The following is a 24,189-nucleotide window of genomic DNA, read 5'->3' as shown; positions in this document are numbered from 1 at the left end:
TAGACATTAAAAATTTTAAAGTCGTCGTGGCCTAAGGGATAAGACGTCCAATCTCGGCGGTCCGTGCTGGAGTCATGGTCCAGACGGCTGGCCGATCCTTCGGCTGGTCGTAGGACCGTCGAGGCGATTCGCCTGGTTCTTGTGAACTGGGTGAATCGTGACAGAGGACGCCTCACTTTCCGGCTCACGCAGGTGCTCACTTGGCATGGTTGCTTCGGTGAGTTCCTGCACCGGATTGGAGCCGAGCCGACGGCAGAGTGCCACCATTGTGGTTGCGGCTTGGACACGGCGGAGCACACGCTCGTCGCCTGCCCCGCATGGGAGGGGTGGCGCCGTGTCCTCGTCGCAAAAATAGGAAACGACTTGTCGTTGCCGAGTGTTGTGGCATCGATGCTCGGTGACGACGAGTCGTGGAAGGCGATGCTCGACTTCTGCGAGTGCACCATCTCGCAGAAGGAGGCGGCGGGGCGCGTGAAAGACGCACAGGCCCGCCGCCGTCGAGCGGGGGCCAGGGAGGCGGATCTCGCCCAAGCCCTGGCCCTCTAAGTGTTTCGTCCCCTCCCTCTTCGGTCTCCCTCACATGTTGGCCTGGGGACCGGCGAAGGGGGCCTAACAAGACGACGTGCAAGCTGCTCTGCACGCGTTTTATGCATGAGCATCCGGGTGATGGAAGGCCGGCTATCCTCAACCCACGCTGGTTCTGACCCAGCGGGGTATTCCGTAGGATAGACCATTCTAACCGGCGCCATCTAGGCGGGCTTCGGATAGCCTGCCGACCGAGAGGGCTGGTGGTCGTGGCGCCGACGACCGCCAGTCCGGCGTCCCGAGGGGGAGGGTGATGGGAGAGATGTGCTCCGCACTAAACGCTTCACTTTCCCCCCTTTGCCTTTTCATGAGTTTTGTCTCATGCGAGGTTTGGACGTTGGTTGTTGAGAGACAGGAAGCTTTAGTTGGTTCGTCGACTCCGACATGCCCCGCCCTCCATCCCCAGTGAAGGGCGGAAGTACGGCGATTTCCTCCTGAAAAAAAAAAAAAAAAAAAAATGCTCTGTAGTGATCATGTCGTGCCTGCAGGTGGAATCTAATTGCATGTGATATATAGTAATCGTTTCAGACTAGAGTAGATAGAGTTTTACTCGTGCAGGGAATGTGCGGACTACGTCTGAAATTAGTGTACTTTCTGTAGTCATACATCACAAATTGATTGTAGCACACCTATCTTGAGATATGAAGCCGAAGTCTCTATTGTATTCTGTGAAGGTTCATCATACCAGTATGGACAAACTTGCACTCGAAAACCAAGGTTCCTCGCTCATATTGCCGAAGGTCTTTTTTTTTCCTACCTCAGCTTGTAGCCTTCGGAGGCTATGCCAGCGTAACCAAGCGAGTGGGTGAGCTCACCGGGCTCTAACCAGAGGACGTTGCCAATAGCTTCTTGTGAGTCCGCGCGGGTGGGTACCACCACCCTGCCTATTTTTGCCGTGAAGCAGTAATGCGTTTCGGTTTGAAGTGTGGGGCAGCTGTTGTAACTATACTGAGACCTTAGAGCTAAATCTCAAGGTGTGTGGCGCATTTACGTTGTAGATGTCTATGGGCTCCAGTAACCACTTAACACCAGGTGGGCTGTGAGCTCGTCCACACATATAAGCAATAAAAAAAAAGACAAAATAAAACAAATCACACAACTTCACTTCTCGCGTTCCCGCCAAAAAGTCTAACTACTAAACTACCACTTTTTTTTTTAAGGGATTTTATGACCTGGTAACTGAGACCTTTAAGTCGCGTCTTATTTTAATTTATATTCATATTTTTATGAAAAATGATATTAAGGAGTGAAATGAAATGAAATGATTAATTTGAGACATTAATCAACTGGGATGAAATTAAATGAAATGAAATGGGATGAAATATAATCTCAGTAAAATGGTGGTCATTTACTAAGATTTTTTCAGTGGACTTTTTGAAGGATCCCGAGAAGTTACGTCCAGCGGCTTTATGTCATTTTCCCACATTTGTGCACTTTCACAGATATTAAAAGTTAATAAACCACCATTATTACACATTTAACCCGAAGAAACACTAAATAGACAAAATAAAACAAATCATACAACTTCACTCGGATTCACTCCTCGCGTTCCCGCCAAAAAGTCTAACTACTAAACTACCACTTTTTTTTAAGAGATTATATGACCTGGTAACTGAGACCTTTAAGTCATGTCGTATTTTAATTTATATTATTCATATTTTTATGAAAAAATTTATGAATTTTATGGAGTGAAATGAAATGAAGATGATTAATTTGAGACACTAATCAACTGGGATGAAATTAAATGAAATGAATTGAAATTATATGGAATGAAATGTAATCTCAGTAAAATGGTGGTCATTTACTAAGATTTTTTCAGGGGACTTTTTGGAGGATTCCGAGAAGTTACGTCCAGCAGCTTTGTTTCATTTTCCCACATTTATGCACTTTCACAGATATTAAACAGTTAATAAACCACCATTATTACACATTTAAATCCGAAGAAACACTACATAGACAAAATAAAACAAATCACACAACTTCACTCCTCGCGTTCCCGCCAAAAAGTCCCTAGACTACCACCATAGCTAATACACCATAGATTTTACACAATATTACATTTACAGATATTACACAGAAATCCGAATATTTAAGTGGCTCAAATATATTAAGTGTATAATCTATGTTTAAGTGTATAATCTATGGAATATTTACTACCACCAACAAAGAAGGAATAATTTGAACATTAATGAAAAATAAATATACATGGATTAAAAACATTTGTTTAGCAGTTATTGTAATAATTCCAATAATAATGGCATGGAGAAGCCACGGAGCAAATAATGTGGACCTAATACGTAATTTAAGAAGTATGCGTATCTCCTTTATTTTTGTTCTTTAGGACTTCAATAAAATTTATCTTACTAAATTAAATGCTCAATTTTCATACAGCTAACGGCATAATAAAATCGGACACCGTCGCAAATGCAATGCTAGCTGTTGATCGGAAAAATTACTGTCCTTCTTCTCCATACCAGGACTCTCCTCAATCTATTGGATTCTCTGCAACAATCAGCGCTCCCCACATGGTACGTTGATGAAACCAATACAAATGGATTACCCACATACTATTTATATACTTTATTAAATATGTTCTTAGTATAATAATATGTGTGTACTAAAATATATAAAAATAAAAAGTTGAACACATCATTTATGCATAAAATATTTTATGGGGTCATAACAGTCCATTACACAAGAATACTCCTAGATGCCGTATTTTATCAGGAGGTTTACTGTGCTGCTTAATTTGGTTGAAGACCCAATATTTGGTCTTCCCTGTAAATGGATAAGCTACAATTGTAATACATTTATGCTCAAATACTATACTGTATTACCAACATGACTATGAAAGTCCTATGATGTACTCCATAGGAATAGACACAAGTGCACATACAGTCTCTTAAATGGAGTATTATAAAAGTATGCTTCATAGTGTTAATTAACTAAAATTCACGAGTATTGTTGTTTTAGCATGCTCATGCATTAGAAAAGTTAAAAAACCAGCTAGTACCAGGAGAAAAAGCTTTAGATGTTGGTTCGGGGTCTGGTTACCTCACTGCCTGTATGGCCATGATGTTAGGAGAAACTGGCCGGGTAGTTGGGATAGAACATATATCAGAACTTGTGAATTTGGCAACCAAAAACATCCAAAATGACAACCCAAGCTTACTCTCATCTGAGAGGATTAAACTTGTAGGTAAGCACAAGGAAGCTATTTACTATTGTTGAAAATCTGATAAAAAACAATTTGATTTTGAAAATATTTTTTTAATTCAGTTGGTGATGGTCGTCTCGGTTATCCATCTGAAGCCCCTTACAGTGCAATTCATGTCGGGGCTGCAGCACCCACACTACCACAAGCTGTAAGTTTATCTAGAAGCATTTCATTTCACACTTTAATAGTATTAATTACGTAGTAGTTTTTTTTATTTTTTTATTGCTTAGATGGATGGACAAGCTCAGAGCCCACATGGTGGAGCCCATAGACACCTACAACGTAAATGCGCCATTCACCTTGAGATATAAGTTCGAAGGTCTCAAGTATAGTTACAATGGCTGCACCACCCTTCAAACCGAAACGCATTGCTGCTTCACGGCAGAAATAGACAGGGTGGTGGTACCTACCCGTGTGGACTGACAAGAGGTCCTACCACCAGTGAAACTGTACCAGTAATAACAGTACAAGTTTATTATTAGATTAATTTAAATTTCACAAATAATATTTTTAGCTAATTGATCAATTGAAACCGGGAGGGAGGCTAATAGTTCCTGTAGGGCCTGAGGGTGGTGAACAACATTTGACTCAGGTAAGATTTCATTTTGGTATAATTATATTAGTTACAATGATATCAAGGCTGTGTGGTGTTGTCCTTGAACAGTGTCACCTAGTCTGTTCCTGTGGATTTCTATTAGGTGATGTGTATGGAACCTGATAACCATTTAAAACTGAGGCATGTTAATCTATCTACTGCATTAAAAAAATCTATTTTATTCTATTGAACACAAAGAATAAATTATTGTAATTATTTTTTTATTGCTATGATGAGTGGACGAGCTCACAGCCCACCTGGTGTTAAGTGGTTACCGGAGCGCATAGACATCCATAACGTAAATGCCGCTACCCACCTTGAGATTGAGTTCTAAGATCTCAGTATAGTTACAACGGCTGCCCCACCCTTTAAACCGAAACGCATTACTGCATCACAGCAAAAATAGGCAGAGTGGTGGTACCTACCCATGCAGGCTTACGAGAGGTCCTACCACCAGTGTTTAAGTGCGTGTCATTTATTCTGCAGGTTGATAAAGCACAGGATGGAACAACAACTGTAAAGAAATTAATGAGTGTGATTTATGTTCCATTAACTGACAAGGAGCACCAATATCGTAAGTGATTGTTCCTAATTATATGTTAACTAATTTGTGAACTCCACTTTTTTCAATTAATTTTTTTTGAATAATCACTTGTAGTGTTGAGTACCATAATGAGGTTTTGCTTAATTTTGTTTTAGGTCCTTGGCGATAAATATTTGTCACATCATAAAATAATATTCTACATGACGATATTCTTACATCATGAAAAAATTATTAGTCTTTATTTAAAAAATGATTTATTATTTTGTAAATTGGTAACATTAATTTATTAATGATTCATAATTAAGTTTTAATAAATTACTATGTAATAACATCTAATATGTACATTATTTTTTACTACGATATAGTTTTCCAGTGAACTTTTTCTTTCCGAATTTCTCTTCTTTGGCATCCATAGGACGAGCTTTGACGTGAAGTATTGAATACAGTGTTTCGGCTTCATTTTTGTTTTCTACGACATCAGATAATTCCTCCTGTGAGACAGATGTGGTTCATATAATGTTTTGGGACTAAATGTGTAAAACTTAGTAAGTTGTGATGGTAAGATATAAATAGACATCACAAAATATACATATATTTTTTACTGGTTGAAGATTAAAGATTTGACATGGTGCGTGCCGCACGAGGCATATATTGAACTTTCAAGAACATAGTCGTATTTTACACTAGTTTACAAAGCGAGTCGATTTTATTGTTATATGCAGAGCATTCCATATTTGAGACAGCGCATACGTATATTGCTTATATAAGAAAGGAATCAATAATTTACAGTAGTATCGTGTACCTACATCAGATTAATAAAATGGCTGTTTACTGAGCCTGAATTAAATTTTATTTGCTATAGTATTATGAAACGCATGATTGATCGGGGGCTTGGCGATTTGGCCCCTTCGTAACTCTGTGACGCCTAGTGTGATTGCGCGTCGATCGCGCTACTTGTCAAACTCGTAAAAGCAATACAAATAACGGAACGGTATTTAAATTTTGAACGAGATGAAAGCATGCGTTTATACGCGAAGTGGAAACCGTCTAGGACAAGTTGTATGAATATTCGAAGAGTCCCAAAACAGTCCATTTGCGTATCGCAACATAATGCTCGAAGCCACGCAATTGTTTCATAGACATTTATTAATTATTTTGAAATAAAATTATACCTTCCTCTCCCCACTTTTTAAATATAAATAAATATACTATATGTATGGAAATTTATAGATATAAATATGGAAAATAATTGAAAATATTTATGTGTGGCGGTAGCCATCACAGAACAAGATATTTGATAGATACCTGAATCTCACTAACTTTCTCAAGATAAGTTTGCATATTATATACAATTTTTGGAAAATTTATCTGTACTGTCTGTGTACCGACAGTAAAAGTTTATATAAATTTAATGTTATGAGTCAATTTGACTAATTCCAGGTAAAATAGATTATTCTTGGTCATCAATCTAATAATAAATAAAACAACTACAAATAACTCACTTTGGTAAGAGTTATCAAGTGGTCCAGTGAGATACCTTTGTTCATAATTCTGTTAATGTTTTTTGATGTAACACCAGGTAGTTTTTGTACGAAATCATGAACCAATATATTGTATCTCTCATAGTTCATATCATCTGCTGTATTTTCACCACTGAGAGCGATAGCTTCTGCAATATTGGGATTATTTCTGCCTTGCTGAAAAAAATAATATACATTGGTGTGCTTCTAAGACATAATATTCTCTTTCTGCTAAGTAATGTAATAATTTAGTTATTTCAAATAATAAAATATCACGGATCCAAATGAATAAAGAATATTTATTTAAATAAACAATTAGGCGTAATTTGACAAACCTTTAATTCATAGAAAAGTTCAGCAGTAGCATACGGACTTGGCGACCATACCAATTTCAGCCTAGGGAAATGTATTGTCAGAAGTTGTAGTTTTTGTTGTATATCCGCTCCAGATATATCTGTTGATACCACGAAATGACCCTGAAGAAGTAAAATGCATTTTTACAACCATTTTGAGATGTTTTGTAACTGATATAAAAATAAGGTTAATACAACATACCTGAAGATTAAAAGGTTTATTTTGATCAAATTCAATAAGCAGGATAGGTCGACTGTAGTTGCGGCACATTTGTGTGCATTGTGTGTACAAGCGACCAGAGTTCAACGATCCAATCAAATCGGATATAGATTTCCTTTCTACGCAAATATCAGGGGTCAGTATGTAATCACCTATCTGAAATATATAAGATTAAATACATTAGAAACTTTTTTTTGCGTGATCACTTTTCTATACTAATATTATAAAGAGGAAAGATTTGTTTGTTTGTTTGTTTCGAATAGGCTCCGAAACTACTGGACCGATTTGAAAAATTATTTTTCCATTAGAAGCCGACATTGTCCCTGATGAACATAGGCTACTTCTTTAAAATTTTTATTTTATTTTATTTTTTGATTTCATGTGTGTTTTAATGTTTCCGAAGCGAAGCGAGCGCGGGTCGCTAGTATGTTTATATTTTAATGTTTTTGACTACACCCACACACACCCTCTTACACTCAACTCATGCTCAGACTCATTACACACAGAGGGTACATTAATACATTCATTTCAATAATTTTTTTAATTGTTATATTTTTAAGCTCGCATATTGTCACTTTTACGCAATCCATTCATTTCAGTTTAATTCTTGTCTATTAACTTTCTATTTTTGTGTATCTGAAGTAAAGCTGTTGTATTCTTTGTACGAGCAACTGCTGCTTGAGATGATTGTGTTTCTCTTCTATGTTAATAATAAATAAATAAGATAAATAAATATATCTCAATGGGCAGATGACGACAGCGACCTATTCGTATATTATCCCTCTATTGCCAATGATGACCGTCATATGAGTTCTAGTGCGACATCGACAGTAATAAAAACCTTATGATATGGGATTATCGGAATCCATAGACTGACTACCGTTTTTGTGCATAGCTAGTTCAAGAAATATATTGAAAATCATTAGCAGTAATTAGAGAAACGTACTCACCGCTATCGTAACTGGTTCGATATTAATGCCTCTCTTGTGCAACAGCGACGGTAAGTCTGATCGAAACTCTCTCATGTCCACTATCACTAGCGGTTTCTCTTTACTTTGATTTTGACCTAAAATACAAAAGGTAACATATATGTAAATTCAATTCGCCACTATTCTACGTATCGTTTTCATTACTTTACCTGCTTTCCTTGAATCGGTGGGTTGCACTTCTTCCTCGTTTGTTAATTGGAAGTATTCATCTGTTTTTCCGTCTTGATATGAAGGAACTACCATGACCTGTATTAAATGCGAAGCATTTTTAATATTATATTTTTTCCTTAGTAAAGTTATGTCGAATGAAGAATCAAAATTACAGCTAGAGCTGCAGGCGCCTAGTAACGGGATTAGTGGATTAGGTGGATTGGCAAGGACATGTCTAGAGCGTCCAAATTCACTGGCTCCTGTGTGAGCCGCAGTCGATGAGTTTTATTTTAATTTTTTTATTGCTTAGATGGGTGGACGAGCTCACACCCATCTGGCGTTAAGTGGTTACCCATATACATCTGCAACTTAAATGCGCCACCCACCTTCAGATATAAGTTCTAAGGTCTCAGTATTCATAACGGCTGCCCCACCCTTCAAACCGAAACGCATTACTGCTTCACGGCCGAAATAGGCAGGGTGGTGGTAGTACCTACCCCCGCGGACTCACAAGAGGTCCTACCACCAGTAATTACGCAAATTATAATTTTGCGGGTTTGATTTTTATTACACGATGTTATTCTTTCATCGAGGAAGTCATTCATGAACTTTTATGTACGTATTTCATTTGGAAATTTGCTATTTGCCTGCCGGATTCGAACACCGGTGCATTGCTCAACACGAATGCGCATGTCATCTTATATCCTTCCTATCCTTTAGGCCACGAGGACTTCAGATCCGCGATGGACACGATGAGGCGGCTATCACGTCTCATCGCCTTTTCAAATTAATACAGTATTGATGATTCTCGTATTAATTATTAAATTGATTATGAAATGAAATTCATACACTTTTCGCCTGAATCAACAATTCAAATGCTTGTTTTTCTCTCTTCAATGCCGCCAGATATGCTTGTTCCTCAACTGTTTGATCGTGTATCAGGAAGTACACTTTGCAGATCGGCTCCTCCGGTTTCTTTCTGCACTCGTACATCTCCAGCTGCCTCACCGCTGCGACGTCGCTGTGATACAGTATAACATATTCCGGTCTCAAAGCTTCCAGAGTGTATTCCAAGGAGAGATTGTTACCGTTTTCTTTGAACGTTTGGATGCAGATTACGGGCGTTTCTACTTCGATTTTCGTAAAATCTAAATTATCCAGCTGGAATAATCAATGGGCACCGTAAATATATCACGTAAAACATTATGACATCATAAAGGTACTGATTGTTTCACTGTCGCTCGTCTGAATCGTTGAATTAATTACCTTAACGCGGGGTGAAAGACTATAAGGGTAATTTTTTTTTTCCTACTCATCAGAACTCAGTGTCTGGGTTAATTCACTCGTCGAGCCCTTCGTCGCAAGCGACGGGTTCGGCGAGGACGGTGACTGAATAAGGGTTAAGCGACATTTCGCTTAATACGAGACGTTTATCTTTGTAATTAAAGATCCGTTTTATTTGGTATTCGCGGCAACAGTTCGACATTTTTAATTGAACTTCAATTAAGTTTAATGCATTCAAATAGATTAAGAAGTTTTTTAAATTGCTTTCCTGCATAATTGCGTAATTGTTGCTTATACGAATTAGACTCTCACCCCTCGATGTGTACATAAGCTTTGAGAAAAAGCGATATTGATTAATTTTTTCTCCTTTTAATATTTGTGTGACTATTTGTTTTTTTTTCTTACTTATGCTGATAGCCTTGAGATGCTATTTCAGCTTCTTGACGTGTAGGTGAGCTCACGGGGCCCTAACCAGGAGTGTAGCTAACACTGGCCCTATCAAGAGCAGTGTGCTTCGCAGAATTTACCACCGGATCGGAAATGCGACCCACTGAGAAGATCCGAAGAGAAAGTCAGTGGGCTGTCTATCGCTAAATAAACAAAGTACACCAATTCGTTAATGAACTCGCGCGCCGCCTGCCTAACTTTGATAGTATTATCACAACAACCTTCAATGTATTGCCGACAGTAATTGTACTAAGTTTCAAGGCGAACGCGCAAATTACGAACAAACAAACAAACACACATTTTCATATAAATAACAAGATTTTTACCTGGGAAATGGGTTCGAATAAACTTTCATTAACTGTTGCATTATCTTTGCTGCAGTGCGCTGAACTTTGTGTTAGCGTCAACAGATAATTAGTTCTCGATTCTTCTGTGTTCAATTCTTCATCTTTCGAGTCATCCAAACGTGTGCCTTCATCGGTAGATTTTCCTTCTTTTGTATCCGACTTTTTGTCTGTCTTATCTTTAGTTTCTACGGGAACTGTGTTTTTTAGGTCTTCGTATTTTGTCGCTACTGCATTTATGGGGATCTCACGTTTGAAAGCTGTGTACAGCAGGTATCTATTTGCCCCCATGGTGAGGAAGTGGTTCAGCTGGCTACAGGTCCGATTGTCTTGGCAGAGAATTAATATTTTAGTGTTGCTCAAGTTACTGTCTTTCTTTTTGTTTACTTCGTCTGGTATTTCTTGGGATAACAAATCGCTTAAGTACTTCCATTTCGGTGAAGGCTCCGGATCGAATTCTGCAATTTATTGAGTTACGTGTTTACTTTAATCTATACTAATATATAAATCTACAGCGGTTTTTACGAATGTTCCGTTATAACTACTGAACCATGCATCCGATTGACTTGAAACTTGGTATCCATGTAGAAAATACATGTACTTAATGGATAGGCTAATATTTCTCCCTACACCAGTTGCGGGGGCGTTAATGATGAGAATCTTTGTGGGGGTGAGAAATAATAATGTTAATTTTAAATGCCCAGCGAAGCGGATGAGTACAGCCAGTCCTTTATAATGGTTGAGAAATGTGATTTTTTAATTTTGATAGTAATATAAGCCTACCGTTCTTTTTATTAAATACACGTGCTTTGGCGTATTTAAACAGCTGCTCCGCAGACTCGAGCAGGATCCAACCAGAATTGATTTGTGCGTATTCAGGAGTTCGGTACTTGCTGACTAACGCGTAAAACGACACCGCGTCATCGTGTATTAGGTTACTGTGATTAAAACATTCACAATTAGTTGATATTACTCAAGATTTTTTCCAACATTATCAAAATATGATATGTTTTTAAGCTATTGCATAGCGGGCCTTGAGCGCGGCTTTCTGTAATCATGAAATTCCGTAACGAAAAAAACCTTACACCCCTCACTCCGCCTACTATGTAGCTCGCGTTCAAGACATTCACACGTTGCGCTTGTGTACTGTTTGTGAATAAGCGCGTGGCGTGACGTCACACTGCATGCGCATCATGAAAAGTCTGCCCATCTCTCTCTCTCGCGGTCTAGCTTATGAGTGTGAAGGGTACAGTTCAGGCTTTGCTTTTATTAATGTTTAATATAGCGTGGTCTTGTTTTATTATTGTTTTAATATTAAATTATCATTGTCTAATTACAATTGCATAAGTTGATAAAAAATGCTATGCAATAGCTTTACCGCGGCAGTTCCCGAGTGCCACACGTTTTTTTTTTTGGTGGAGATTCAGAGCAATATAGCAGTTATGAAGTTCCTGCTACCCTACATTTTCTCGTATTTATCGCATAAATACAGAGTTATTTATATACGATTTACGTCACATAAAAGGATTAGCCATCCACAGTTAATGTTTAGCAAGAGAGAAATTAATCGTAACACGAATGAATCGAAATTCACAAAGACCGAGAGCAAAGATTTCTCTATCGTCAGAACATGCGAGGTCGATAACAAATGATATTTGTATAAATCGCGGATAGCGTGTTTTATCTCACGCTTTCTTAAATATGAAATTATTAATTAGCTTTGTGGTCAGTCGTTGTTCAATTTCCGAACGTCAAAATGTCAGCGAGCGAAGTCCACCATAACACCAACCCTCTTTTTCAAACCCAGTCGCCAAGAGCAACGCATCAAATTTATATTTTTCTTAAATTAAGTTTTTACTTTCTTCTTCTTCCTTTTATCCACCTTACCCCACTAGGTGGGGTCGGCACAGCTAATTTTTCTCTTCTATCAGCCGTCATCTCAACACTCACTCCTCTCCCTCTCATATCGTTATTCACACACTCCATCCATGTCTGCTTCGGTCGATCTAATCCCCCTCTTCCTTTTCACTACAATTTCCATACGTCTCCTAGTCACATGCATCTTCTCTCTAGGCATCACGTGTCCATACCACGCTAACTTATTTTGTCTTTAATTTATCCTTATATAAGGATAAATAATATAAGATAATATAATAATATAAGAGACATAATATAAAATTGATGCGTTCCATTGGCTGTTGGATTTCAAAAAAACGGTTGGTGTCATGGCGGACCTCGTTCGCTGACACTTTGACGTTCAGAAATTGAACAGTCTTCCATATCCGAAACATTCTGCTCCGGCTCTATATTTGAAAAGCATCAGACTTAATAATTCACGAAAGGTAAAAGAAAGTGAGAAATACAAGAGACAAACGAAACTTTAAAACGTGTGTAATTCATTATTTTCGTAGAACTCAAAATTTTCATTGCAGCTGACAACCATAAGTTACATGCGTAGAGTTTTAAAACGGACGAGTCGCTGCGGGATTTGTAGGACTGTCTCGTAAACACGGTGAAATGTGATAGATATTGCTATTTTGAAAACACTGATAAGTATGAGTGTGAATTGGTACTGTTATGGGAGATCAGCGTGCTTAATGCGAATTTTTTAATTTTGCGACTGCGCAAAAATTAATTCGGATTTGTATGGAGTTGGAACAGCTTCCCTTATTTTGCCGCTAGGGCTAACACACATTTACACAGGTAGATTTAAAAAAAATATTTAGTACGTTTGTAGTACTTACTAAGATTTCTTGGATTTTTATGTTGTCACTATAGAAACATGGAACATATTTCGTGTTAACACTTACATAATCATGCTCCTGAGAATTTTTAGGTCTTGTATGTATTCCTTTGTTCTTGTACTAAGTTGATGCCACACACAATCCAGCTGTGATTGCAGGATCTTATGAAATTTCTTTGTTATACAATTCTCGGTTGTGATTTCCTGTAGTTAAATATTAATTTATGATTTATTTTTCAAGCATTTTTTTTCCAAGGTTTTAAATATAATCTCTTTGTTTCGAATATTTTTTTTTTGCTTTTAATTGCTATGTATTTTATATTACTACATTTTTCAAGAATTTCCGGCGTATTTTAAGACTTTCACATTAAGCTCTTTCAGTTAATCAGATTTTTCTTATGAAGATCATTTTCCAATCGTGTTCTCGTGTGTTCAATAAGCAATTCATATTATGTACTTATGGTAAAAAAAAACAACTAACTTTCATATCTAAAGACCTGTTAATGCTCTTCAATTGTTTGACAGTGTAGTTCATAATGTCAAGAAGACATGTCTGAATGTAGCTCATGTTAGTAGTTAATGGAATGTGAAGTTCTTCAGCTTGAGCTTGTCTACTCTTTAAATTTCTAATAATGTTACCATGAAACCTGAAATAATTTAATGGTTGTTGAAGTTGGCAACACCAATGCTGGTATAAGTAATTGAAAGAAAGACAACACATTTTTTGCAAACCTTGGCCACAGGAATAGTTCTGTCACAAAAAGTGCCCTCATGACTTTCTCAACTTGATGGTATCCAAACGTGAACGAGATAGGTGAATTAGAAAATGCTTTAATAAATCCAGTCTGAAAAAAAATCGTAATGTAAGCATTTTTAAAAGATGGCATTTTCGTTAAAATCGATATTATTAGGTACATATTCTATTTGGGTTGAGCCGCGTGTCTGGTTGCAGTGTTGACCGCAATTATCTCCTTACCCCGCTTGGTTTCTGACTTCGGGTGGGATTGGATGCTTGAGCGAGATTGCTGGGGAATCGTTTAGTTGGTAGGGCCCTAAATTCCATCCGCGATCCACAAATGTTGAGAGCGGACCGCAGGCCCAAGGGATAGGCCCAGTCCGGACCACATACCCCGAGAGCCCCCTAGGCGCGGGGGCACCGTAATAGGTTCGTCTCCCAGCCCAAAAATATACATTCTTTTATTATCAAAGGACAATGCCCATTTTCTATGGGCGTTTGGGCCCCTAAAAAAAGTTGTCCTGTCATGATGGTTTTAACTTAATTTGATAGACAAAGAAATATCGTTTCATATTCAGAAAGCGATTTTTATATTCTCACCCAGGTTTAAGAGAAATCTGTTTTTTTCTGCAGCGAAAATTAAGTTGTTAAAATTAAGTTCTTCGAAATCAATAATCGCTCTCATCATTATTTACAGTATTAAATAAGTTAATTGTGGTTAATGTTGCTAGAAATAAGCCCTTACGTACATTTTATTATTATTATATCCTCATAATAATAATAAAATGAAATGAAAATCCGGTAGCCGGCAACGATATTGTTGTTGTTTTTAAATTCACCAATAAGCTGGCAAAGAGCGTAGCCTATACAGCCTAGTCTGTCGAAGTTATATTTTTTTTATGTCAATAAAAAGCCGGTGTATCTCTTTTTATTGCTTTTTGGGAGTTTTGACGTCAACTCGACGAATACCACATTGACTAAGCATGAGTTTACGCAGACCTTTTATACACAATATTACAAATACAAATAATACAAATTACACAATAAACTATTAAAAAAACATTAAAATAAAAATTCAAGTGACGCTTCACTCGGGTTGCTGCCAAAACTCTCTAATCATATATAATAAAAATAGAGTAATGGTAGGCCATTGATATTTTTACTAATGGAATCATTAATATCTAAAAATATTAAATAATTCATGGTTTTACTTAAAACCATGAATTATTTAATATTTTAATTATTGTTACAATATATAAATATTGAATTGAACAAAAATAAACTAAGAAGCCTGTGAATTATAAGCATTTTTTTTTAATTTGTTGTTCAAGTCACAAACAACTCTTTCGTTTGACAGCATATAGGTTTGCTATAAGGCTGTATGGGCTAAGCCCTTTGCCAATTGGCGAATTTAAAAACTATGGCATGGATAGTTTTGGGATGTTATCAAATAAGTAATTAATTTTTTTGGAAAACAATGCCAGGTCGAAAGAAAAAAAAAAAAAAAAACATAAAATAAACTAAACAACGTGAAAAAATAAGGCATAGTTTTTCAAGTACAAATAGTTTTGACATAAAGTTGACCCACTCTTGGGCATTGTCCTTTTTACATCGCTTTTTTCAATTGCTGTCATTACAAAACCATTAAAGCTTGTACAATATGGTATGTAACCGGCAAACATCGTGAGCAAATGACCTTGGCTGCGCAGAACCGAATTTTAGATCACTTTGGTGGTGAGGGTGAGGCGCGACGGCAGGGGAAATCGTATCGAGCGCGTTATTGGTAGATCAGTCGAACCTTGCGTCCCGCACCGCGCCTTCGTTCCGCTTGCTCCCAAAAGTACGCTTGCGTACAGTGAAAAATCTATCGTTATTAATCGTTAAGTTATATTTTGTTATAATTGCTTGTTGACTTTGTTGCCATTGCTATTTGTTGAGTGTTTGTTGATTTTTTATAAAAAATACACTATGCCGCGACAAACTGGTGTAGTATTCAAAAGAAAGGGTAGAAAAATTGTGTACGACGTATATTGCTTCATTATAAAACAGGGCAAGAATGATATTATGGAAAAAGTAAAACAGACTTCGGAAGCAACAAAAACATCAGTGAGTACTGTTAGGTGCATTATTAACGAAGCTAAAGGCTCTGGCTTGCTCATCGTGCTTGGGACTCCGGGTAAGAAAAGATCAGGGAAGAAGAAAGTTACCGGAATGGATAGTTTCGTTCAATCTGTAATAAAAAGATGTAATCATAATAACTACATAACAAGCAGCGAAACTCCGTACCGTAGAAAGGCTTCGAAAATTTTAAAGAAGATATACATTTTAATGGCTCGGAATGAAGTTTACGACGAATTATGAAAGAGCTAGGCTTCAGATGGAAAAAAAAAACAGAAAATAATCGGAAGCTGGTAATTGAAAAAAGTAACATTCGATTACTACGAATCGAATATCTTCAAAAAATAATTAATTATAGACAAAAAAGAAGATCGAACCGACCGAGTCGTAAACTACACCGATGAGCCCTATGTCGACTTATCACGATGATGGCGACTCGGGTGATGAAAACAGTGATGATGATAATGGTCAAGATTATGATAACGAAAAAAAAATTACAAATACCAGCTTCGCTTCAACTGAACGAAGACCTGGCAACAGCTCTAGTTTTGACTTAATAGAAGGAATATCTATTTTACCCCAAGATTAAATTATTACAATTATTAACCTATATTTTTTGTTGATGTTCTAATAAATATATAAATAAATACATATGTTGATTTTAATAATTTAATTGCATTATGACGCAGAGTAAATAATGTTTTTGCACGTGAGTGTACCATGCGCAAACTTACCCCCACTACGTCAACAAATGCTCAAGAAGTTTGCCGGCTATTATACCTAATTGATATTACGTTTACAACAATAATAGATATGTACATCTCTGCTATTTAGACATATAGTTTGTATGCAAAAATTTGAAATATGACATATAAATTAAAAAAAAAAACTGCTAAGATGGGTGGACGAACTCATGGCCCACCTGGGGTGGACTTAAGTGATCACTGGAGCTGATAGCCATAAACAACGTAAATTCGTAAATGCCGATCTAATGTCTCTAGGTGGGTACATTGAGACATGAGTTCTAAGTCTCAGTTGTACAGTACAACGGCTACCCCACCCTTCAAACCAAAACGCATTATTGGTTCACGACAGAAATAAGCATGGTGGTGATACCTACCTATGTAGGCTCACAAGACTCCCTACCACCAGTGTAATAACCAGACTAACCCAACGTTGAACTAAGCTGCTTCGCGACAGAAACAGGCAAGATATTTATATCTTATATCCATATGGGCTGACGATACCTAAATAAGAATAAGCTACGGCTAGGTTTAGAACAATAAATGCTGACCTAAATACCTTATTTTTCTGCCTGTACAATCTCAATGCAAATGCTTCCTGACATGATTCTAAGACTGTGTGTGCTCTTAGAACAACAATGCCTGTGATATGGGATATCGGCACTCTGTTTTTTAATAAATCCACAACCAAAATACGAGTTGATACAAAATGAATTCCGCCCTCTAAATACGACCGCTCTCTGAAATTTGATTGAAATCAAGTACAAAGTGCCTTTTTAAAAAAGCTCTTGACGAACTTTTAGCTTATTTTAATGTTTATGATGACAATAAGAATCATTGATGATTGAGGTGAGAATCATGATTCTGATTGTCATCAAAGAGAGTCAATGATTGAGAATCATTCAGTCGATTTCGGCTATGGCGATCAGTTTTCTTTTCTTTTATTCATGATGTTGGTGTCCTCTAGAATGGCTAGTGAAGCTAATTTCTATATAGAACTAAGAACACGTCAACATGCTATTACGTTCGTTTTCAATTTCAACAAGTCTATGACACACGAAATCGGACACTTTGCTCTTGACAAAAGCTATGCATTTTCTGATCGTCACGCCGACGGACCTTCCCATTACCCGGTTTCATTAAGTCATTTTTTCAGAAGGCGTTTGAGGAATTATTCACAATTCTTAAGCTTCCCTTCCTCGAATACAGAGTACAATAGAGTTCGTTTTCAATGTATAGAACACTGTGCAAATCGGCCAGTAAGTATTTCGACATTTCGTAGAATTTTCTAGAGTTTTGCTTGTCGCACTATCATGGGTATGCTATTCAAGGTGAATGCTGTGAAATACCCTGAAACATGAGATCGAAGTCTGAATTATATTGTTTAAGGGCTGCCCTACCCTTTAAACTAAGTAGAAAGTGGTAAGACCACAATATGACCATACAAAGACAGTAATTACACACATTTAGAATATTTGCCCATTTTACTTTAATTATACTATTACTACATTATTCCTTCATCATGGAAGTTGTCTTAAATGCATGTACTGTATAAAAAAACTTTTTTTTATTGCTTAGATGGGTGGACGAGCTCACAGCCCACCTGGTGTTAAGTGGTTACTGGAGCCCATAGTCATTTACAACGTAAATGCGCCACACACCTTGAGATATCAGTTCTAAGATCTCAGTATAGTTACAACGGCTGCCCTACCCTTCAAACCGAAACGCATTACTGCTTCACGGCAGAAATAGACAAGGCGGTGGTACCTACCCGCGCGGACTCACAAGAGGTCCTACCACCAGTAACCAGTACAACCACTTCCTATTAGACTGCAGGATTTGAACGAACCTACATATTATCTCTTTAATCAACGATGTTTGTAAACTTCAGTAACACTACAGCTTTATACCTAGTCAGGTCATAAATTCTGTCACATGTTTAATGTAAAATAATTGAAACAAGTTTATTCATTATGTAACCATTCATATACCAAAATGAACTTAACAAAACATAGATTCTTATGACACTAAAGTTTATTCAAAATGACCTCCGTGATTTTGAATACAGGCCTTCAATCTGCGCGGCCAGTCGTCTATCGCAGCACGAACGAGGTCCATGTCAATATCGGCGGCTGCCTTAATCAAGGATGTCTTGAGTGACTCCAAATTGGGATGAGGCTTTGAGCACGCCTTTTCCTCCAAGTGTTGCCATATCTTGTAATCTAACGGATTCAAATCTGGACTGGAGGAGGGCCAGTCTTCGTGCCGGATGAAGTCGATTTCACGCGCCGCCAGCCAGTCTTGTGTGCTCTTCGCTCTATGAGCTGGCGCCGAATCTTGTTGGAATACCCAGTGCCTGTTATTGAACATGGTATGAGAAACAGATTCCACAAGGTTCGTCAGGACTGTATTTTGATACACAACTGCATTCGTTTTTACACCTTTCTCACAAAAATGTACCTCTGTTAAGCCCCAATAAGAAACTCCCAACCATACCATGAGCGAGGATGGAAAATAACCTCGTTGGACAGTAGGAATACGGTTGCTCGCTTCTTCACTACTGTGTGCGTACACCTTATCATTTTGTTCGTTGTAGCTCTCTTCTACGGAAAAAATTTTTTCATCCGAAAAAAGAATTTCCCGATATTTTTTTCCCGCGTACCGCTTCAACAAAGCGCGGCATCTCTTCAGTCTCAGGTCCATTAGACGAGCATTCAAACGATGTCTTGTTTTTCTTCGATATGCCCGAACCCCTAAGTCTTCATTTAACACCCTTTTCACCGTGGTTCTGCTTAACCCCATCTGAAGGGCCAACAGTTTCTGCTTACGTTTGGGATTTCTTTGAATTCGCGCCTTCACAGCTTTTATCACTGCTGGAGTCCTAACAGACCGAGGGCGACCACTTCTTGACCTGTCATCTACACTAGTCTTCATTGTATCGTTTGATGGTACCGATAAACGAATCTTTTGGTTATATTAAAATTTTTCAGTATGTTAAAAATTTGAATTGGCGCGTAACCGCAACGATGCAACGCAATAACTGCAACACGGTCTTCTTTAAGCGTCCACTCCATATTTAAAAATGAGTAAAATTCTAAAAGTATACATTTTTATTTTCATGAACAATTCGAAATTCGAATTCAATAAACTTTTTTGTGGCCAGCATTCTAAAAGAAAAGTTTTTACTGTGTGACAATACTTATGACCTGACTAGTTAATTAGATATCTATACTATATAATATTATAAAGAGGAAAGATTTGTTTGTTTGTTTGTTTCGAATAGGCTCCGAAACTACTGGACCGATTTGAAAATTTTTTTTTCCATTAGAAGCCGACATTGTCCCTGATGAACATAGGCTACTTTTTTTATTTTTTTTATTATTTTTATTTTTTTGGTTTCATGTGTGTTTTAATGTTTCCGAAGCGAAGCGAGGGCGGTTCGCTATTCTTGTATAAAAATGTTAGTCCGGTATTTAAAAAAATATATATTATTGCTTAGATGTGTGGACGAGCTCAAAGCCCACCTAATATGAAGTGGTTTTCGGAGCCCATAAACATCTAGAACGTAAATGCCGCCACCCATCTTAAAACATGAGTTGTAAGGTCTCACTTTTAACAATACAATGGCTGCTCCGTCCTTCAAACCGAAACGTATTACTGCTTCACGGCAGAAATAGGCGGGGTGGTGATACCTACCCGTGCGGACTCACAAGACGTCCTACCATCAGTAATTACGCAAATTATAATTTTGTGGGTTTGATTTTTAATACATTGTGTATGTTATTACATATTGTACATGTTATTACTTCACTGTGGAAGTCAATCGTGAACATTTAGTAAGTACATATTTCATAGGAGAATGGTACCCACTGGCGGGATTTGACCACCGATGCATTGCTATAAACAAATGCACTGGACGTCTTATCCCATGACATCAACACAACAGTATGAGGAAGATTATAATGTATGTTTTCAAATGCTGCAACTGCAGAATTCAACCTGCTGTTGATTTATCAGAAGCTTAATTTAATATATAATTTTGGAACTAGTTTTTATGATGTCCAGTGCCTAGTGTCATGCATGTCTTAAGTCAAGAGTTTCATGTTCAAATTGGGTTAGTGCCATTGAATCAAGTTTTCTTTATGTATAAAATCTGTAGATATACATGTGTTCTTTATTGGCAGCTTACTTACGTTGATAACAAAGTGAGAAATTAATTTGTTCACTTGCATTGCAATGCATAGTCATTATTATAACTAACCTTTCATTGCCAAGTGTGGGTACTGGTGTCAACTGAAGTTTTTCAGTAAAATATTTTTCTTCGTTATCATTACTGTTTATAACTAAAACTAGATTACCAGGATCCTTGTGCACCCACAACAAATTAGCCACAATGTTGTTGTAATTATGGCCTCTGAAATAGTTACAATTATATTCATTATAGAATTGATGGATCAAAATGATTATAAAGTGCCGAACTGTAATTCAAAGGTGAGCATACTACTACTTTTGGATGTATGATGGGGATATTTTAGTATTAAACTTTCAGCTGTGGCTGTCATGTATCAACTACCTCTATGTAACCCTATAAGCCGAGTGTGGATAGAATGCTGGATAATATAGGTCTCACAAACATCTGAAGACTTTAGATCTAAGAGCTCTTTTGTTCTAAGAAAAATACCTTGAGAACTCTTTGTGATGATCCCATCATTTACTTTCACAATGTACTCCCAAGATCATGATGCATGGTGAGTGGTGGTATTACTGTCTTCATGTTTATCGTTTCTGGTAACCGCTTAACACTAAGTTAATGTGTAATCATCACTCCTTGCAGTAAAATATTATTAAAGTTATTTCTTGTATTTTAATAAAACACTATTTAAAAGTTGATGATCATAGAACCGAGATCATAGAAGCTAGTAGTTATTACGTGACTTTTTTGAGACAGATAATATTTATGGGGTACAATTTATATTTATACCTTAACATTATTTATGAAGCTTTATAATTCAAATTTCATATAATTTTCTTTCAAAAGTGAAGAATATCCCATTTGAACTTATAACCCCAATAAGCTTTTTTATGGTTTAAATTTTGAAAAACAAAGTAGACACAGTATGTTAGTTAATACCAATAAGAGATTATTTTTGGTGTAAATGTGTACTAACACATTTAAATTCGTACTATTGTTTTGGTTAAAATGTGATAAAATTAGTTGTTCTTTAATTTTTTAAAATCATCTCGACTAAATACCACTTCGTATTTACCCTCCAATTCCTACATATTTTAATATTGTTAACGAGTACGTTTAAGTAAAAACATAATAATACTTGTACATTCGAGAATTTTAATGGAGATTAAATTCAAAAAATAAGAACACCTACTTTGCCATTATTACAAGAGCATCTTTTTCAAACACATCAATGAAGATTTGCTTTTCGAATGACAACATGGGAAACTTATTCTTTAGATTCGAAACAGTGTTTTCTACATTTTCATCTTCCTGAATTTTTGCATTCATATTGGTTAAAGTAGGTAGGCAAATCAAATGAATAATATTTACTTAGGTAATAAGTACATATATACACAATATAGGTATGGTACGGGTACATACCATTGAAGTATATGGGCTCAGTGAACTTAGCCTCCCTTTTTTTGATTTTCGATTTTTTTAAATTTTTAATTATGTTTTCGTCGTTTGTTCGTTAATGCTCGAATGCAAAAAATGTTTGTTCGTCTTTTATTTATTTATAATTAATTAAATAAATGATCACCGTCAAGTTGGCCCCCTTTACTAGATATCTTTATTTTTATCATTCAGATTAATTAATTTTGATCAATTATCGTTTGTTCAACAATTATTGGTGATTGTTCGATCATAAAAACAATTAAATTCTCATTTATTAATTATTTTATATCTAATAAGCCAACGATCACCTTTTTTTTTTTTCGGGTAGAGGGCCGAACCTCCAACGAGGTCCCCGCGCAAAAGGGGCACGCGGGGTATGTGAGACTCAACGATCTGCATGGTGTTTTGAGCAGACCGCGGGCCCAAGGATTTTAGGGCCCACCCACTAAACGACTCCCCTGCACTCTTACACCCGACGTCCGATCCCCTCCGAGGTCAGAACCCGGATGAGGTAGGGGGGCTACCGCGGTCAACACTACAACCAGACGGCGCGGCTCACCCCAAGGACGCCCAGCCGACGGAGCCTTCGAGGCGAATCGAAGGCTCTGCAACGTCGGCCGTCTCGGTACGGCAGCCCGTCGAGCCGCCCAGACGGTGCCGCTGGTGTCCCGGAATACCCCGCTGGACTAGAACCAGCCTACCGGGTCGGGACGCGATACACCGTCGACCGGTCGCTCTATTCACCCCACGACAGCGCGCTAGAGTGCTGGTAGCGCGCCGCGCGGCCTCACCCCCTCAGGTCGCCCCTTGACCTTCACCGGGGGGAGGCCGCTACCTACAGGGGCCGGGACGTACGGGCGTATTCCCGCCTCCGGCCCCCGGCTCGACGGCGACGGATCGGTGCAGAAAGGGAAGAGCTCTCCCTCTCTCGCTCCGCCGCCTCCTTCTGCGAGATGGTGGACTCGCAGAAGTCGAGCATCGCCTTCCAGGACGCGTCGCTGCCGAGCATGGTAGCCACGACGCGCGGCAGCGAGAGGTCCTCTCCTATGACCGCGACGAGGGCGGCGCGTTGCTCCTCGAATCCAGAGCAACGCGCCAGTGTGTGTTCCGCTATGTCATCCTCGTCGCGGTCAGCGCAGTGGTGGCACTGCGCCGTCGGTTCCCTTCCAGCTATCTTGTGCGAGTACCGGTCGAAACATCCGTGGTCGGTAAGCATTTGCGTCAGCCAGAAGGTGAGGCATCCGCGGTCGCGGCCCACCCAGTCCGCGAGAACCGGGCGGATCGCCTCGACGGTACGGAGGCCGGCCGACGGGTCCGCCAAGCGGCGAGACCACGCCTCCAGCACGAAGCCAACGATCACCTCACACCACCTTTTTTTATTTTCGGATTTTTTTAATTTTTAATTATTTGTTCGTCATTTGTTCGTTAATGTTCAAATGTAAAAATTGTTTGTTAGTCTTTTATTTATTTATAATTAATTACATTTTCCATTGGTCTCTTTACAATTATCTAAACAAACTATAAAATAGAACACAATATTGAATTTAACATCCTTAATTTAAAAAGCAAGTTACATTTATTTTTGTGCATAACAAACATGGAATGATCTAAGTTTGTCACAACAATCCATCACATTAACAACGTACATAAATACCGCCGCCTACCTACAATTTTAAGTATATCAGTTTAGCGGGCTCACAGTTTGCCCAATCATTAAATTCGCAAATTATAATTTTTGTGGGATAAATTTTAATCACACGGTGCTGTTCCCTCACCGTGGAAGTCATTCATTAATTCACTTATTTATTACGTATGTATCTCATTAGAAAAAAAAATATATCTATCTGCGGGATTCGACCGCGGGCCCAGGCGCGACGGCTTCAAAAAATTATACTTGAGGTCCTTTGCAACACCTATCAATAAAAAATAGTTTTACCTAAAATGAAGTTATGGCAGAGCTCGTAAGTTTTTT

General features: G+C 37.9%; 2 protein-coding genes across 2 annotated transcripts; one reads left to right on the top strand and one right to left on the bottom strand.

The window, feature by feature from the left end:
• The first annotated feature begins 2,721 nt into the window (after positions 1-2,721).
• Positions 2,722-5,277, top strand: Pcmt (Protein-L-isoaspartate (D-aspartate) O-methyltransferase). The gene is made up of 7 exons (XM_028178494.2): positions 2,722-2,894; positions 2,977-3,113; positions 3,559-3,784; positions 3,865-3,950; positions 4,317-4,394; positions 4,884-4,971; positions 5,097-5,277. Exons 1-7 carry the CDS (start codon positions 2,774-2,776, stop codon positions 5,108-5,110), a joined length of 750 nt encoding a protein of 249 aa, XP_028034295.2. The 5' UTR covers positions 2,722-2,773; the 3' UTR covers positions 5,111-5,277.
• Positions 5,179-22,215, bottom strand: mei-9 (DNA repair endonuclease XPF mei-9). Its single transcript, XM_028178492.2, has 15 exons — positions 21,973-22,215; positions 20,850-21,002; positions 17,148-17,328; positions 13,724-13,836; positions 13,473-13,638; positions 13,059-13,195; positions 11,032-11,186; positions 10,231-10,706; positions 9,023-9,334; positions 8,173-8,269; positions 7,985-8,100; positions 7,017-7,190; positions 6,797-6,937; positions 6,444-6,638; positions 5,179-5,432 (listed from the first exon to the last, which is right to left on the bottom strand). The coding sequence occupies exons 1-15, from the start codon at positions 22,107-22,109 to the stop codon at positions 5,286-5,288; spliced, it is 2,700 nt and encodes an 899-aa protein (XP_028034293.2). The 5' UTR covers positions 22,110-22,215; the 3' UTR covers positions 5,179-5,285.
• Positions 22,216-24,189: the final 1,974 nt, after the last annotated feature.

The sequence above is a fragment of the Bombyx mandarina genome, chromosome 12 (genome assembly GCF_030267445.1).
Source record: "Bombyx mandarina strain Sakado chromosome 12, ASM3026744v2".
NCBI classification, from domain to species: domain Eukaryota; kingdom Metazoa; phylum Arthropoda; class Insecta; order Lepidoptera; family Bombycidae; genus Bombyx; species Bombyx mandarina.
This window is presented reverse-complemented; position numbering and strand designations above follow the sequence as displayed.

Excerpts from the sequence above, each read along its gene's own strand:
- Pcmt (XM_028178494.2), top strand. The coding sequence starts at position 2,774 with ATGAAAAATAAATATACATGGATTAAAAACATTTGTTTAGCAGTTATT. Across the intron at positions 3,785-3,864 it reads TGAGAGGATTAAACTTGTAG|TTGGTGATGGTCGTCTCGGT; the intron begins GTAAGCACAAGG and ends TTTTTAATTCAG. Across the intron at positions 3,951-4,316 it reads CACCCACACTACCACAAGCT|CTAATTGATCAATTGAAACC; the intron begins GTAAGTTTATCT and ends TAATATTTTTAG.
- mei-9 (XM_028178492.2), bottom strand. The coding sequence starts at position 22,109 with ATGAATGCAAAAATTCAGGAAGATGAAAATGTAGAAAACACTGTTTCG. Across the intron at positions 11,187-13,058 it reads ATTCTCAGGAGCATGATTAT|TAACCTAATACACGATGACG; the intron begins GTAAGTGTTAAC and ends TTTTAATCACAG. Across the intron at positions 7,191-7,984 it reads TCGAACCAGTTACGATAGCG|ATAGGTGATTACATACTGAC; the intron begins GTGAGTACGTTT and ends TATATATTTCAG.